The following is a 14288-nucleotide window of genomic DNA, read 5'->3' on the forward strand; positions in this document are numbered from 1 at the left end:
TAAATATTTTTATTTTTTTTACTTTTACTGTCGAGGGCTCTGGGGAAATATTGGGGGTCTAAACAGATCCCTGATATTTCCCTTTTTAAAATAGAAAAAGAGATTCCTCAATCTCTTTTTCTGCACCCCCTGTTTATAAATGAACAGGAATCATCTATACTGAGTGTTCCTGTTCATTTATAACTTGAGGAGATGGTGTGTTTTACTATAACTACAATCATGAATGAACAGGAAGTGATGTCGCTCATGGGAAATGGGGATGGGAAATTCATTCATAATTGGGGACACAGTAAACATACTCTGTCCTCCCATTATTTACAAACACTCAGCGATCACTGAGTGCTTGTACCCGCTCTCCATCCTGACAGCCGTAACAGGAGGCTGAGCGAGTGGTGCGGGAAGGAGAGCTCGATCTCCTCTGACAGCAGACTCCTTCCTTGCACTGCCGGCCCCACCTCCTGTGATGGCTGTCTCCACCCACACACCGATCTCCTGATCTGTCACAGGAGGCTGAGCCGGGCATTGCGGGAGGATTGCCCGGCCTCCTGTGAGCTGGCGAACGCTCACATCGCTCTTTTTCCCCCGCACCGCTTGGCCTCCTTTAACCGTTTCTCTCCTCCCCGCTGGACGCTGCGCTGTGTCAGAGGGGGACACAGAGCAGCGCCCAGCGGGGAGGAGAGAAACCAGGCATGCAGCACAAAAAATAAATCCATAATTTTACAATTGTCACCAAAACAAGAGGTGAGGCGAAATCTTCTAACACGGACAAACTTGGACACCAGGGGAGCTCCTCTCCCTTCCAGTTGTGTCCCTGAGACAAGAAATGAAGGGAAAGGTCCCCAACAGGGCAGAGTCCAATAAATACATAAAACTGAAAGGGTTTTAAAGCTGGCCATGTATGTTCGTATGCTTTAAAGCTGGCCATGTATGTTCGTATGATTTTGACATTCAATTTTGCAATGAATGGAGTTTCCCAAACGAAAATCAGTCTCAGATTTCCATCCTGCTCCTCTGACTTTTTTTCATCACCAGTCAAAAATCGATTGTCGATTTGACATCATCAACTAATAGAAAGTCGAACAAAAGATCTTTCATGCCCTGTGCCTGTGCTGCCAAAAATACAATTTTCGGATGATATGTTTCGGTGCATCCCTATTTGCAGATTTATCAAAACTAGAGGTGCACCGAAATGGAAATGTCAAAACCGAAATAAAATCGCCAGGATCGCTTCTGTTGTAAAGCCGACAGTCGGCTCTACAAGTTTAAACAGACTCCCGGCGGCAAAAGTCACCGGGAGTCTGTTTAAACAGCCCCGATGCTGGCGACGTACACTGTACGTCGTCAGTCACGAAGGGGTTAAAATAGAAAAAGAGAATTGAGGACACAAAGTCCTCCATCACTTTTTCTGCAGCACATGCCCCTCAGTATAGAGGTAGGTGGCTCAGCCTCCATACTGAGTGTTCCTGTTCATTGATAACATGAGGACAGAGCGTGTTTACTATAACCACAATCATGAATGAGCAGGAGGTGATGTAGTTCACTTCCCATTCATTCATAATTGAGGATATAGTAACCATGCTCTGTCCTCAGTTATGTACAAACACTCAGCGATCGCTGAGTGTTTGCATTGGCTCTCCTTCCTGACAGCTGTCACAGGAGGCTGAGCGAGCGGTGCGGGGAGGAGAGCTCACCCTCCTATGACCGCACTGGCTGTCACCGCCCACACACCGCTCTGCCGTACTGTGACAGGAGGCTGAGCGGTGTGGGAGGAGAGACGTCAGCCGCTCACAGCGCTCTCCTCCCGCAGCGCTCGGCCGCCTGTGACACTTTCTGCAGAGTCAATATTTACTGGTAAGCCACCTGCCAAGTTCTCAGCAAGGATGAGGAACTAAGTCTATGAAAACAAAGTGTCCTGGTTAATAGGCACTTAGTCATATTCTTTCTGCTTCGTTAAAGCCCACCCCAACGTACAGATGCTCTTGCGTTAACCCCAAATGCTGTAATATCCTGTTGGAAGCTTTGGAAATAATACACGATTGTCTTCTGTCTGGCCAAAGTTTTCAATTCTCCATTTTTAGAGGCTTTATTTTCAGAAAACAAAAGCACCCAGAGATGCCTTAATCTACTTCTCCATCTTTAAGTGCTCCTAGGGTGCTCAGTATGCAAATATCGACTTCCAGCTCAGAAGTTGGAGCTCTAGAATAGCCTTTCTGAACCAGGGTGCCTTCTGGCTTTGTCAGAGGTGCCTTCAAATGTTCGGTGAAGGGGGTATTCTGATGTGAAGGGGGCTCCTGATATCAAGGTGGCTCTTCTGATGTGAAAGGGGGCTCCTGATATCAAGGTGGCTCTTCTGATGTGAAGGGGGGCTCCTGATATCAAAGTGGGTCTTCTAATATGAAGGTGGAGCTTCTGATATCAAGGTGGCTCTTCTGATGTGACGGCGGAGCTTGTGATATCAAGACAGGTCTTCTGATAGGAAGGGGGCTCCTGATATATTAAGGCAGGTCTTCTGCCGTAAAGGCGGAGCTTCTGATATCAAGGAGGGTATTCTGATATGAAGGGGGGAGGGGGGTTCTTGATGTCAAGGCAGGTCTTCTGATGTTAGGGCGGGGCTTCTGTTGTGAAGCTGGCTTCCAATGTCCAGGCAAGGCTCCTAACATGAAGGGAGCTTCTGATGTAAAGAGGGGAGCTTTTAAAGTGAAGGTGGGACTTCTGATGTGAAGTGGATGTGACGACATGAAAACAAATAATCCACATTGTTTTTTTTGTGTGTAGGCTAATGTGCACCTCTCTGTATAGGCTAATAGGAGTTGCGTGCTGGAGCTCTGCCTTTAGGGTTGGAAACCATCTGCATAAGTTGGCACCATAGGGTCTGACACCCTTGCTTGTCCTGAAGGTAGAGAAACGCATTCATGCATCTCTAGGCCTCTTTTATTTACCTCTCCTTAAACTTTTTATGGAGCTTAAGTGTAGGTATAGCTATATTATTTTTTTTTTAAAGTAGGTACGAGTTAAATACACTGCTTAGACTTTCAAAAGAATTTTTCTATGAAAGATCTTTTGTTCGACTTTCTATTAGTTTTCTAAAAATCGACAATCGATTTTTGACTGGTGATGAAAAAAAGTCAGAGGAGCAGGATGGAAATCTGAGACTGTGATTTTCGTTTGGGAAACTCCATTCATTGCAAAATTGAATGTCAAAATCATACGAACATACATTCGGAAATCTACTAGCTATGGCCAGCTTTAAAACCCTTTCAGTTTTATGTATTTATTGGACTCTGCCCTGTTGGGGACCTTTCCCTTCATTTCTTGTCTCAGGGACACAACTGGAAGGGAGAGGAGCTCCCCTGGTGTCCAAGTTTGTCCGTGTTAGAAGATTTCGCCTCACCTCTTGTTTTGGTGACAATTGTAAAATTTTGGATTTATCTCATTCCTTTCAGTCTCTGTGAAAATGGTAACCAGGATAAATAGAGACAGTAAATCATCCCAGTAGTAACATAGACAGAAATAAAAACTACATACGGCATCTAACCCTTTCCTCCTCTATCTGAAACAGTGAGTGTATAGTCATACATGCAGTCATCATCCAGGGTCAGTAGATGCTTTCGATGGATGATGCCTGAGCAAAGATGACACCATCCTTCTGAAGAGAAAACCAGATGAAGGCATTGTCATGGGGAATACTGTAGGGCTGCAACCAACTAATCGATAATGAGAATAGTTGATAACTATTCTCATTATCGATTAGTTGGTTGGTTCCCCTAGCTCTCTCCTCCACACTGGGAGGGGGGGCACAGCAAGCAGTGGGCGGGTGCAGTAGCCAGCCTGCTATTGCAATTTGAAATGGCCAATAGCAGGCTGACCATTGCACCAGATGGAGATGGAGCTGTTGAGAATAGGAACTGTTTATGCTGTATTTACATTCAGCTGCCATCTGTGGAATCTTGCCACTGGCAGCTGTCATTCCCTGGCTAAAGCTCTTCAAGCGCCATGTGCTTACAATACAATTATTAAAGTGCGTGTATCTCTAGGTGTGTTGCCCTGCCATTATTTCAATGGCACCCCAAATGCGCCTCCCACCCGCAGTGTGATCGCTTTTTTTATTTTAAATTAAGGATGATATTTATTTAGATTTTTTTTCATCCGATTTAATAGAAAAAATAACCGGCCAACTTATCGATTATGAAATGAATCATTAGTTGGAGCTCTAGAGTACTGAAAACTCTAGATTACTGACCCAGAATAAGCATGAAGCCAAAAGAAAAGTTGGGAACATCAGAACTCATGATCATCATACTTGATCTTGGTTAAATTGGAGACAGGTTTGCTTCAACCAGCCGGTCATCTTGTATATGTGTCTTTGCTAAGCCGCCTCCTCCTCCCGTCCTGGTAATCAGAAATCTCTTTCCTGAGTACCCCACAGAGAATGTATTAGGCTGCCGCAGTGATACATTGGCTGTCAGTCTCCAGCACTCTGATAACGTGGCCTTTTTGGTTAAACGTAATCCCTGGTCTTACTGAGGCCTCTCACACTGTGACATCTCCATTAACTTGTCTGCCCCTTGTGTATTCTGCAGCGGGAAGATGCCTGAAGTGGATTATGTGGTTTTAACGGAGTGGTTTAACTGGATCATAAAGAACATTGACCTCTCCGTAGACCTCATAGGTAAGCCCTGAAATTCTCCACATTGTATATTTATACTGTATATAGAATGCAAATAAGATTTCTGTGTGTTTTTGCGTCAAGTCCTTTGAGCAGGAAATCCTTTATGGAACATGGGTAGCTGAGCAGGGACAGGTTGCTGCAGAAACTTCTGTAAACAAGCCAACATTTCATGGGCCTCCTGGCTACTTAAAGCAGTTGGAAGCCATCACGCCTAAAGTGGACCTTGCAGTAACCCTTCAGGGCTGATTTATAAAGCATTCGCCCAGTCTAGTCCTGGGCAAATGCCATTCGCAGGGCATTGGGAATTGGAGCTGTTGGGAATAGGAACTTCCTATGCTCTTTAGCTCCATCTAGTGGCAGTAATGCCTTGCAAACATCGTTCACCCAGTTATATTCTAGGCAAACGCTTTATAAAGCAGCACTTCTGACAAATCAAATCTGAACTAGGGATGCACCGATACCGTTTTTTCTGTATTGACTATGAGTACCAATATTTATGTTTTGCTACTCACCAATACCGAGTACCAGTACTTCTGCTGGCATGGCGGAAGTACCTGGCCAATCAGGAAGCCGGGGGGCAGGTCATTACCTTCAAGTAATTACCTGTCGCCCGGCTTCCTGATTAGCTGGGAAGCCAGCTTCCCGGCCAATCAGCATGGAGCCGGCTTCCCGGCTATTTCAAGCTAAGTTCTGGTATCGGGGAAGGTATCGGAGCAATATGGGCGAGTAGTCGGCCAAATACTTGGTATCGGCACTGATACTAGTATCGATTATCGGTGCACCCCTAATCTTAACCCTTGCAATGGGGCTACGCCTGCACTGCAAGGGTTAAGTGCTCATTTTGTCTAGGGAGCTAAACAGTTATAACCGCCCGGACCGTGATCATGTCTTGCTCTTACGCCTTTCACTCCAGCCTGTCTCCTCCTGCACTCCAATGATCAAATGTTCCTCAGCATCCTCACGTCACATACCCTGTATTGGACCTGGTGACTCGCAGGACCTTATACCGCTGGAGTGGAGGGGTAATGAGGCTGAAGGGCCTGGTCTAAGAACAAGCCGGGATCATGGTTCGGCTTAGTATAACTTTGTAGTTTTAGCTCCCTAGCCAAAACGACCCCGAATAAGCAAGAATCCAGTGAAGCCCATTGACAAGTCAGGAACATCTGAGCTCGAGATCTTCATACATGATCTGTGTCAGTGTCCCAGAATGCCATTATATCAACATAACATACAAGCAACTATTTAAAAAAAAGAGAGATCCCTGCTGCCAGCCCTACCATTTTCCTCCAATCCGCTTTTCCTGAACACAGACTTCTACATTAAACAATTGTACCCATTATCTGCGCTGCCCACTCTGCTTAGTTAAAAACATTAATTGTGATATATTCTGCCTGTATGGCGGCTTTAGAGAAATTGGAACGAACATTTCACGGCGCGTGTTCCACGTTCATCCATCAGCTGGATGGGAGAGAAGATTGCGGCGGGCCCTGGAGGCACAGAGGAGCTTTGGAGCATTGGCAGATGTCACGGCACCTGTCAATCTCCTCCATGTATACATCTCCGAACAACCGAAGTGAGACAAAGAACAAAGATCTATATACCAGGCTCCATTCACTAAGACAACACACCGAGATAAGGATCCTTATGTGACGCGTCGCTTCCAGGTTTAACGCTGACGGTCACGTGGCTGAAAATAAAGATCCTTATCCTTGTGGAAATTGGGCTCATAGTGTGACATCATTGTAGAAAAACATTAATAGAGATGGACGGTAAATATCCCAGAAGCTCTCATCAGACGTGTGTGCCGCCCAGGAGATATTTTTTATTATGTTGGTTATTAAAATATTATTTTCCTTTATTTTCTAATATTACATATGTCTTCTCTTCTCGTTGATCAGTGGGGGGAAAAATTTAATCCATTGTGATTTAAAGCGGACCTTTTACACTCAAAAATCAAATTCTACCAATTCATCCCTCTGTGTATGATGATTAATGATAACACAGACATGTCAGGTGTAAAATGCTGAGATTGTGAAATACTTCCACTTGCAGAGCATTCACTTCCTGCTTTGAAAGGGCAACAGGACTTCAGTTTGGCAAAGCAATGCACACTGGGATTGCCTTGTTATCAGCAGAGCATTGCTGGGAAATCTCATCTGTAATCTCATGAGATCTCAGGGAAAGACAATTTCTCCCCTGAGATGATGTGCATGGTCACATGTCATAGTCACATGTGCCAGAAACCCAGGAAGTAATAGGAGAGCTAGTAATCTGCCCTTGGTAAACATGGCCACTGTCGGTGTTTTTGTTGGTATTTTAAAGATGTGGGTAAAGGTCCGCTTCAAAGCAGCACACCAGGGAAAAACCTTTCTTAACGCTTGCAGTGGAGCTGCCCCCTGCGCTGCAAGGGTTAATTGCTAATTTTGGTCTAGGGAGGAGAATAAGAAAGTTATACTAGCCCAAAACTTGCTCCCTCCAGCCTGTCTCCCCCTCCTCTGGAGCAATGGTGCCATGGTGTCCTCACATCCTACACACAGTGTATAGAATGTGATGACTCACTGTACCTTGGGCCGCTGCAGCAGTCTAAGATCACAGGGAGTCTAACACTGCCTGGACTTTGGGCAAATGGGATTCCCAGTCTCTACTAAAAAAGTCTAGGTTAAAGCATAACTTTAACCTAGACAAAAATGAACAATGATGCCTTGCAGTGCAGGGGTAGAACCACTACAAGAGTTGAGGATATTTTTTTTTCTCCGGAGTTCTGCTTTAATATTCTATGAGAAGAAAGCGTGAAATGTTACAAGGGAGTGAATATGTATATGTGTGTATAATGGTTGCTTCCCATCGGTAGACCTCTCTTGCACCTAGCTGATTGCTGCTTTTAGATACAATGGAGGACAGGTTCTCTTTAAAAACTTTTTCAATAATCGATTATGTCGATTAGTTGTTGCAGCCCTACTGTAGACCTCTCCCGCACCTAGCAGATTGCTGCTTTTAGATACAATGGAGGACGGGTTCTCTTTAAGCAGTCGCTGTTCTAGCTGTAGACCTCTCCCGCACCTAGCACATTGCTGCTGCCAGTAAAGAATATTGATTTTGTGTTTCCTGTGCAGCTGGGGTAGCGGTCCACTGGGAGGATCTCTGGCAGTAAATACACACTCATTGTTCACTGCCGTACAATGTGACAGCTCGCAGCTATAAATAATTAATAAAGCACATGTGTTTTCCCCGAACAGTGTATCTGCAGACGTCCCCGGAAACCTGTTACCAAAGGTTAAAAATGAGGTGCAGAGAAGAGGAGCGGGTGATACCGCTGGTAAGGTCACATGATCGGTTAAAGGTTTCCATCACCCTGTCTTCCTATCAGCATCAGCGTACGATGACCTTTTTAATCCATTCAGGTGAATGAGGAGAACGTCGCAACCCATCAAATGAGAAATCTGGAATTCTGCTCCGAACACAAAATACTGGTTCAGAGCTAGAGCCTGCCATTCAGTTAAAGTGGACCTGTCATTTAAATCACAACACGTGAATCAATTGGTTACATGTCAAGATTATTGTGGTGGCTACCTTTTGAAGGTGCTAGTTGTCTGGCCAGTAGTTTCGGAGCCACTGACATGCAAAACATGCCTGCAGCCATTGAAGGCAAGTCTCTTTATTTGCATACTTGTTCCTGGTCAGTGACTCAGGACTCGTTAAAGTCAGCAGGTCAGCCAGGCACCAATCATTTTTTGAAGATGTCTGCAATCGCCAAATCCATGTTTCTGTTACTATGGCATGGTGCCCTGTGCAGATAGAACATAAAAATATGTTTGTTTTGTAGAACTAGGGGTGTGTTCCTATGCGCGCTTCTAGCTCTAAGGCCCCATTCACACTGAGCGATTTATCGAGCGATTTTTGCAGCGATATCGCTCGTATTTCCACGCGATATCGCTCTATGTAGCTTCTCCAATCCATTTCAATGGAGCTGTTCACATCTCATCGCTCAATATCGCTTGTAGCTCGTCGATGGTAGCTTGTCGCTCCTACGTGACCCTTTTTTCGAGCGATATTGCTCCTGATTGCATACAGCCCAATAGGAAGATGTCGCGCGACACGTCGCTCAATATCGCTCGTCGCGCAATATCGCTCAAAATCGCACGATTTTCATGTCGCTCAGTGTGAATGGGGCCTAAGACCACGCAGTCACTGACAGCTGCTGGCCTGCACCAATAATCGGTAACTAATCAGTATAGTTCATGATCATGTGATCACCATAACAGCCAATTGTGGTGCTCACAGGAGGTTTGTTTCCAAACGAACCTAGTTGGCTTGTGCCGTACAGGGGAAAAGCACAGTGACGGCTGAAGCACACAGGCCGCAGCTGTCACTTTGCAATATGTTGTAAAAATGTTTTTATAAAACCAATGCATTTATTTATAATGACTTTTGACTCATTTGTTAGCTTATAATGAACCAAACAAGCAGGGTATTTTATAAAAAGTATACCAATTAAAAGCCTTCCATGTCCTTAAAACGATTTAAGTAGGCAAATTGGTCATAGTACCTGGACATCTAGCCACTAATGACTTCGGTTCATGAAAAGGGGTTAAACAGGGTAATGGTAGATCCTCTTAAACATCTGTATTCAGCATCGGAAGACTGGGGTTGGAGGGTGGTTATAGGGCACTGTAGTAAAGCTGATTGAAGCTTGTCATATGTTTAGTAAATGCTTATGGAATCCGAAGTCCTTCAGACTAGTGACTGCAAACTATAATTAAACAATTCGTATGTCTGAGGTCTAAGGGCTCATGTACACGGGTGCACTGGGGCATACAATGTAAAATCCAGACTTTTTTTCCCATGCCCGGGAAGCCCAGCTGATGCATGCAGCCACACATAGACATGAATGACTGTGCGCAGGTATACACCAGGACTTGTGTAAACCCCTGTTTAGTTTTCTGTGTTTGGGGAGCAAGTCTGTATGCCATACGCGGGTTTATGCATGTACCGGCATATAGCCACGCACATAATTTTATGCCCCAGTGCGCCCACGTGCATGAACCCTAAAGGTAAGCCACTTGCATAAAATCCTCATTAGGTCTGTTTAGGTATGGGAGGATGAGTGGCAGAGAAGCATAGCACTATGTGGCCAAACATATAATGCCACCAGACTATCACACATACACTATATGGCCAAACATTTGATGCCACCAGACTATCACACATGCACTATATGGCCAAAAGTATGTGGACACTCCTCCAGCTTATAGGTTCAGGTGTTTCCAGTGAAAGGTAATTTTAACACTACAGCATACAAAGGCATTTTAGATAATTGTGCACTTCCAACCTTATGGTAACAGTTTGAGGAAGACCATGTTCTGTTCCAGCATGACTGCCTCTATGTACAAAGCCAGCTCCATAAAGACATGGTTTAATGAGTTTGGTGTGGAGGACATTGAGTGGACTGCATAGAGCCATAGAGCCCTGACCTCAGCCACGCAGATCCCTTTGTAATTATTTGGAACACCAACCGTAAGCCAGGTCTTCTCATCTGACATCAGTACCTGGCCTCACAAATGCTCATTTGGTCTAATAGGCTCAGATTCCCACAGACATACTCGGACATACTCCAAAACCATGTGGAAAGTCCTAATAATGGCCATAGTTTTGGAATGGGATGTCCAACAACTCATATAGGTGTGATGGTCAGGTGTCCACGAACGTCTGGCCATATAGTAGTAGTATGTTTCATTGCTAATTTGGCTTTGGCTGCCATTTTGTTTTCTTCTATACCATTTCCAGTCTATCAGTTTTACCCTTTTAGAATACTTGATATTGAAGGTACAGAGAAAAACCTTCTTTGTACGGTGTTAAATAAATGCAGCTGTTATTCAAGGTTCTCAGAGAGCCGTCTCTTCATACCGCAGTGGTTAATGGTTCACTTATCTCAAAGGGCACTGCTTTGAATGACTAGGGTCAGACACTCTATGGAGAAGAGTAATAGAGCCAGGTAGTTGTATAAGTGCAATTACAGCAACCGACTGACATTTGCTGTTGCAGTTAATAAAGAAATGGCAAGCGTAGCTAATGAGGATCAGCAGAAAACTTGGCAAGGGGTCAGCACAAGCTTTGTTTGGTCGCCGAGGTGAGCAATAGGATGTTAAGAGAAGAGTGGCCTTGTCACGACACTTGTTCTTAAATATGGATGTGAACGATGTAGTTCCCGACTCTGTTCCCCAAGGACAAAACGCGTCATGTTTTTTTTTTGCAGGAATATCTGTACGCCATTCACAGTCTTTATGAAGAGTGGCTCATTAAGCAGACCTCTTATCCTGTGCCTGCTCAGGTCCTTGTAAGTATTGTACATGTACAACTATTTATTGCGCCAATTACCACTTCATGAGGTGTCCCTCCATTTATTCAGCTCAAGAGAGAACAAGGCTTGAAAGGGCTTTACTTCAGCAAAGCGCATACAGAGATTAGATGAGGAGTTCTTAACCTTTTTAACATTTTAGACCCCAATGGTTTGCCCTATATGTCCCCATCCCCTCTTTACCAAACTGCAGTAAACATCATCATTGTCAGTCCTAGGAAAGAGGAACTTCACCGTTATCTAAAAAATGACAGCAAAGGCACCTTAGAAATGTTTAGTGATGACAATCTACAAGCAGATACTTCTAGATAATTGCCGGCTTTTTATTTTTTGCATGTCTTATTTTTGTTTTCCTCTCCATTCTTCTTAAGGTGGCCTTTTTAACTAAGGGCAGGGGAATCCAACTATTGACATTACTGCTGTTTTGTGCAATCAACACATGGGATTGAGGTCTAGTTACTGACATTGTTACTCACATGTCATCTGACACATCAAATACATTCCTCCACCTTGATTTCAAGTCAGAGAAGTTTTTTTAAGTATTATTCAGAGATCCAGTCCCATCCCCCCCTTCATTTGGTTGGGTATATGGCTATCATTGGTTAAGAACCCTTGCAGTAGAGAATGGTCTGCCAGTGTAGCCGTTCATGGTTGGTTCGAGGAACACGTTTAGGCCTGAAGGCTTTCCCTGATTTCTCCTGCAAGAGCTTGCTCAGGGAAACGATTGGTCAGGATGGATTTTCCTAGGCAATCACTATTGTTTTTTTAGGGATGCACCGATACCGATACTAGTATCGGTGCCGATACCGAGTATTTGGGTGAGTACTCGTACTCGCCCAAATGCTCCGATACCTAGCACGAGTACTTCCTGTATCAGGAAGCCGGGCAGCACTTACACGCTGCCCGGTTTCCTGATTGGCCAGGAAACTGCTCCATGCTCGTCACTTGTGATGAGAGAGCATGGAGCCGACTTCCCGGCCAATCAGGAAGCGTGTGCAATGACGCGCTGCCCGGCTTCCCGATTGGTCAAGAAGCTATCAAATCCGGAAGCCGGGCGCCGTGTAATGACGCAGCGCCCAACATTCTGATTGGCAGGGAAGCCGGCGTCATGCTCCCTCGTCACCTCATGAATCATAATATTAAGAAAGTGACCTTAAAGCATTACTTTGTATTGCTTTAGAAAAAATGTGACCTGTCCCTTTAAGAAAAAGTATCGGTAATTGGTATCTGCGAGTACTTGATCAAAAGTATCGGTACTCGGTCTTAAAAAAGTGGTATCGGTGCATCCCTATTTTTTTTTACGTGGCAGCTGATGCTCGCAGAGCTCCACTTCCTCCCCACGTAGGCACAAATATGCAGGTACGAAGAATGGAGACTTAAAATGTATATCCATTATGCTCTATGATCAAGCGCAAGTATAATTTTATCTGAGACGCATGCTATATGCTGATTGGTGAATTAAAGATTACTCACCGATCTTCAAGTGACACAGGAGTGCTGTGTTTCCTTATAGTTAGTGTACTTCGTTGGTGATTAACTGTTTAAGCACCAGGTGGTGGTACCTAGGGCAGGGGTTGAGTCCTTAGGTCTGTGCATGATCCACATCATGGAATCCCATGGCCTGGAAGACCTACTCAGTTTGGATTCTCTTTTCGCAGGTGATCGATGCGGACAAGAACATGGAAGAGATGGCTCGGCACTATGAAGAGAACCGCAGCAGAATCCTGTTTGCTTGACACAATCGCATTATCACCTGGAACATTCCAAAGACCAATAATGAGATCTAAAGACCAATAGTGATATCCGCTCAAAGTAGACTTTGCTTCTCTTTGTGCGGGCAGCCATTTGATGCACCAAACCAACGTTTGCTGAGCATGCCGTTGGTGATTTCTCTTCTATATTAACAGGGTGTACATTTTTTATTTCACAAGATGGCTGCCTCTGTGGTATACATGCAACCTTTGTGGGGAAAACAAGTAGGATCAGCATGTAGGGGCCAAGTATTTAGAGGCGGACTTGCTTTCAGTGAACCAACTTGTATATAGACAAGTTACAGAGAACCAGTCACCAATGTGCCTTTGTAGTAATCTGAAATTTGACTATGATACCAGACAATAAAATAAAATTGTCATATAACTAAGGCTTGGGGACCCAACTCTCCAGTGGGGTGTATTATGGTATTGTGTGTGTTATTGCACGCTACATGCTTTCGCTCATTACAGGTTCATTAATTTTCAATAGCACCCCAACATGATAACCTAGCGGGCCTCTGATGCACATGCTTTGGCTCATTGCAGGTTCATTGATTTTCAATAGCACCCCAACATAACCCAGTGGGCCCCTGATGCACATGCTTTGGGTTATTGCAAGGCCATTCACTTTTAATTGCACCCCAACACATTAACCCAATGGACCTCTGACACACACGTGCTGCTGCCCACCAGAATTCAATGAAGCGCACTACAGTCCGGTGCAGAACAGCCAGACCTTTTTCTGAAATCCAGGTTCTTACAGATGCCCATTACTGACTGCTTCTCTGTAAGAAAGTCCTCTCTAACTTATTCCATTAATATCATCTGCTAAGGTCATGAGATATTTAAAGGGTGTTTGCATACAAATGGTACATATATCAGGCTCCCTGAACATACAGATGGTTAATGTAGACTCTTGTGAATGATGGGAGCCCCTAAACTAAGTTTCCCACAATGCAATGTTGCAACTCTCCCTAGATATGTGGGGGCCTGCACAATGCACTCTGTGTTCCACAGCCCTGATTATAGCTCATTGCAATTTGTATACTTGGTGCACCCTGATTTTGGGTCTTCAGTGCACTCAAGGAACTAACAAAACCAGTAATATGTGCAGCCACTTAGTTAAAAATATTGGGGAAGAATTGTCCATTTTAGTTTATTATTTTAAAGCTGAACTCTGCTCAGCTTACAAAAACAGAATTTGGGTGTCCATCCCAATAGTCAATATCTAATTGTTTAGTCTAGGGGAATATAATAGAGATGAATTTGTATCCTTTTCCTCAATTCTGCTTCAGCTAGCACTCTTCTTCGTCCCAGCTCTGAAATATAGGCAGTCCCTTAACCTCATCACATATAATGCAGGACCACCGGTGGCTGAAGATCATGCATTGTATGCGAGGATGTTAGCAAGAGGAGCGGCTTCATGGGACCAGTCAATACTGAAACTGGCAGGGAGGTACCCTGCAGGACCGTGGATTAATTTAATACAATCTTATGGCCGGGGCTCTTTTTT

The 14288-nt window shown here is 44.4% G+C and overlaps 1 protein-coding gene across 1 annotated transcript in view; it reads left to right on the forward strand.

The window, feature by feature from the left end:
• TK2 (thymidine kinase 2, mitochondrial) overlaps window positions 1-12798 on the forward strand; it is a 33809-nt gene extending 21011 nt beyond the window's left edge. The window contains exons 7-10 of the mRNA XM_018566446.1: window positions 4581-4669; window positions 7906-7985; window positions 10923-11003; window positions 12683-12798. Coding sequence (XP_018421948.1) covers window positions 4581-4669; window positions 7906-7985; window positions 10923-11003; window positions 12683-12760 — 328 coding nt within the window. The 3' untranslated portion in view covers window positions 12761-12798. The remainder of the gene's footprint in view (window positions 1-4580; window positions 4670-7905; window positions 7986-10922; window positions 11004-12682) is intronic.
• Window positions 12799-14288: the final 1490 nt, after the last annotated feature.

Source organism: Nanorana parkeri, unplaced genomic scaffold, assembly GCF_000935625.1.
Source record: "Nanorana parkeri isolate BGI_ZX_2015 unplaced genomic scaffold, ASM93562v1 scaffold950, whole genome shotgun sequence".
Taxonomy (NCBI): domain Eukaryota; kingdom Metazoa; phylum Chordata; class Amphibia; order Anura; family Dicroglossidae; genus Nanorana; species Nanorana parkeri.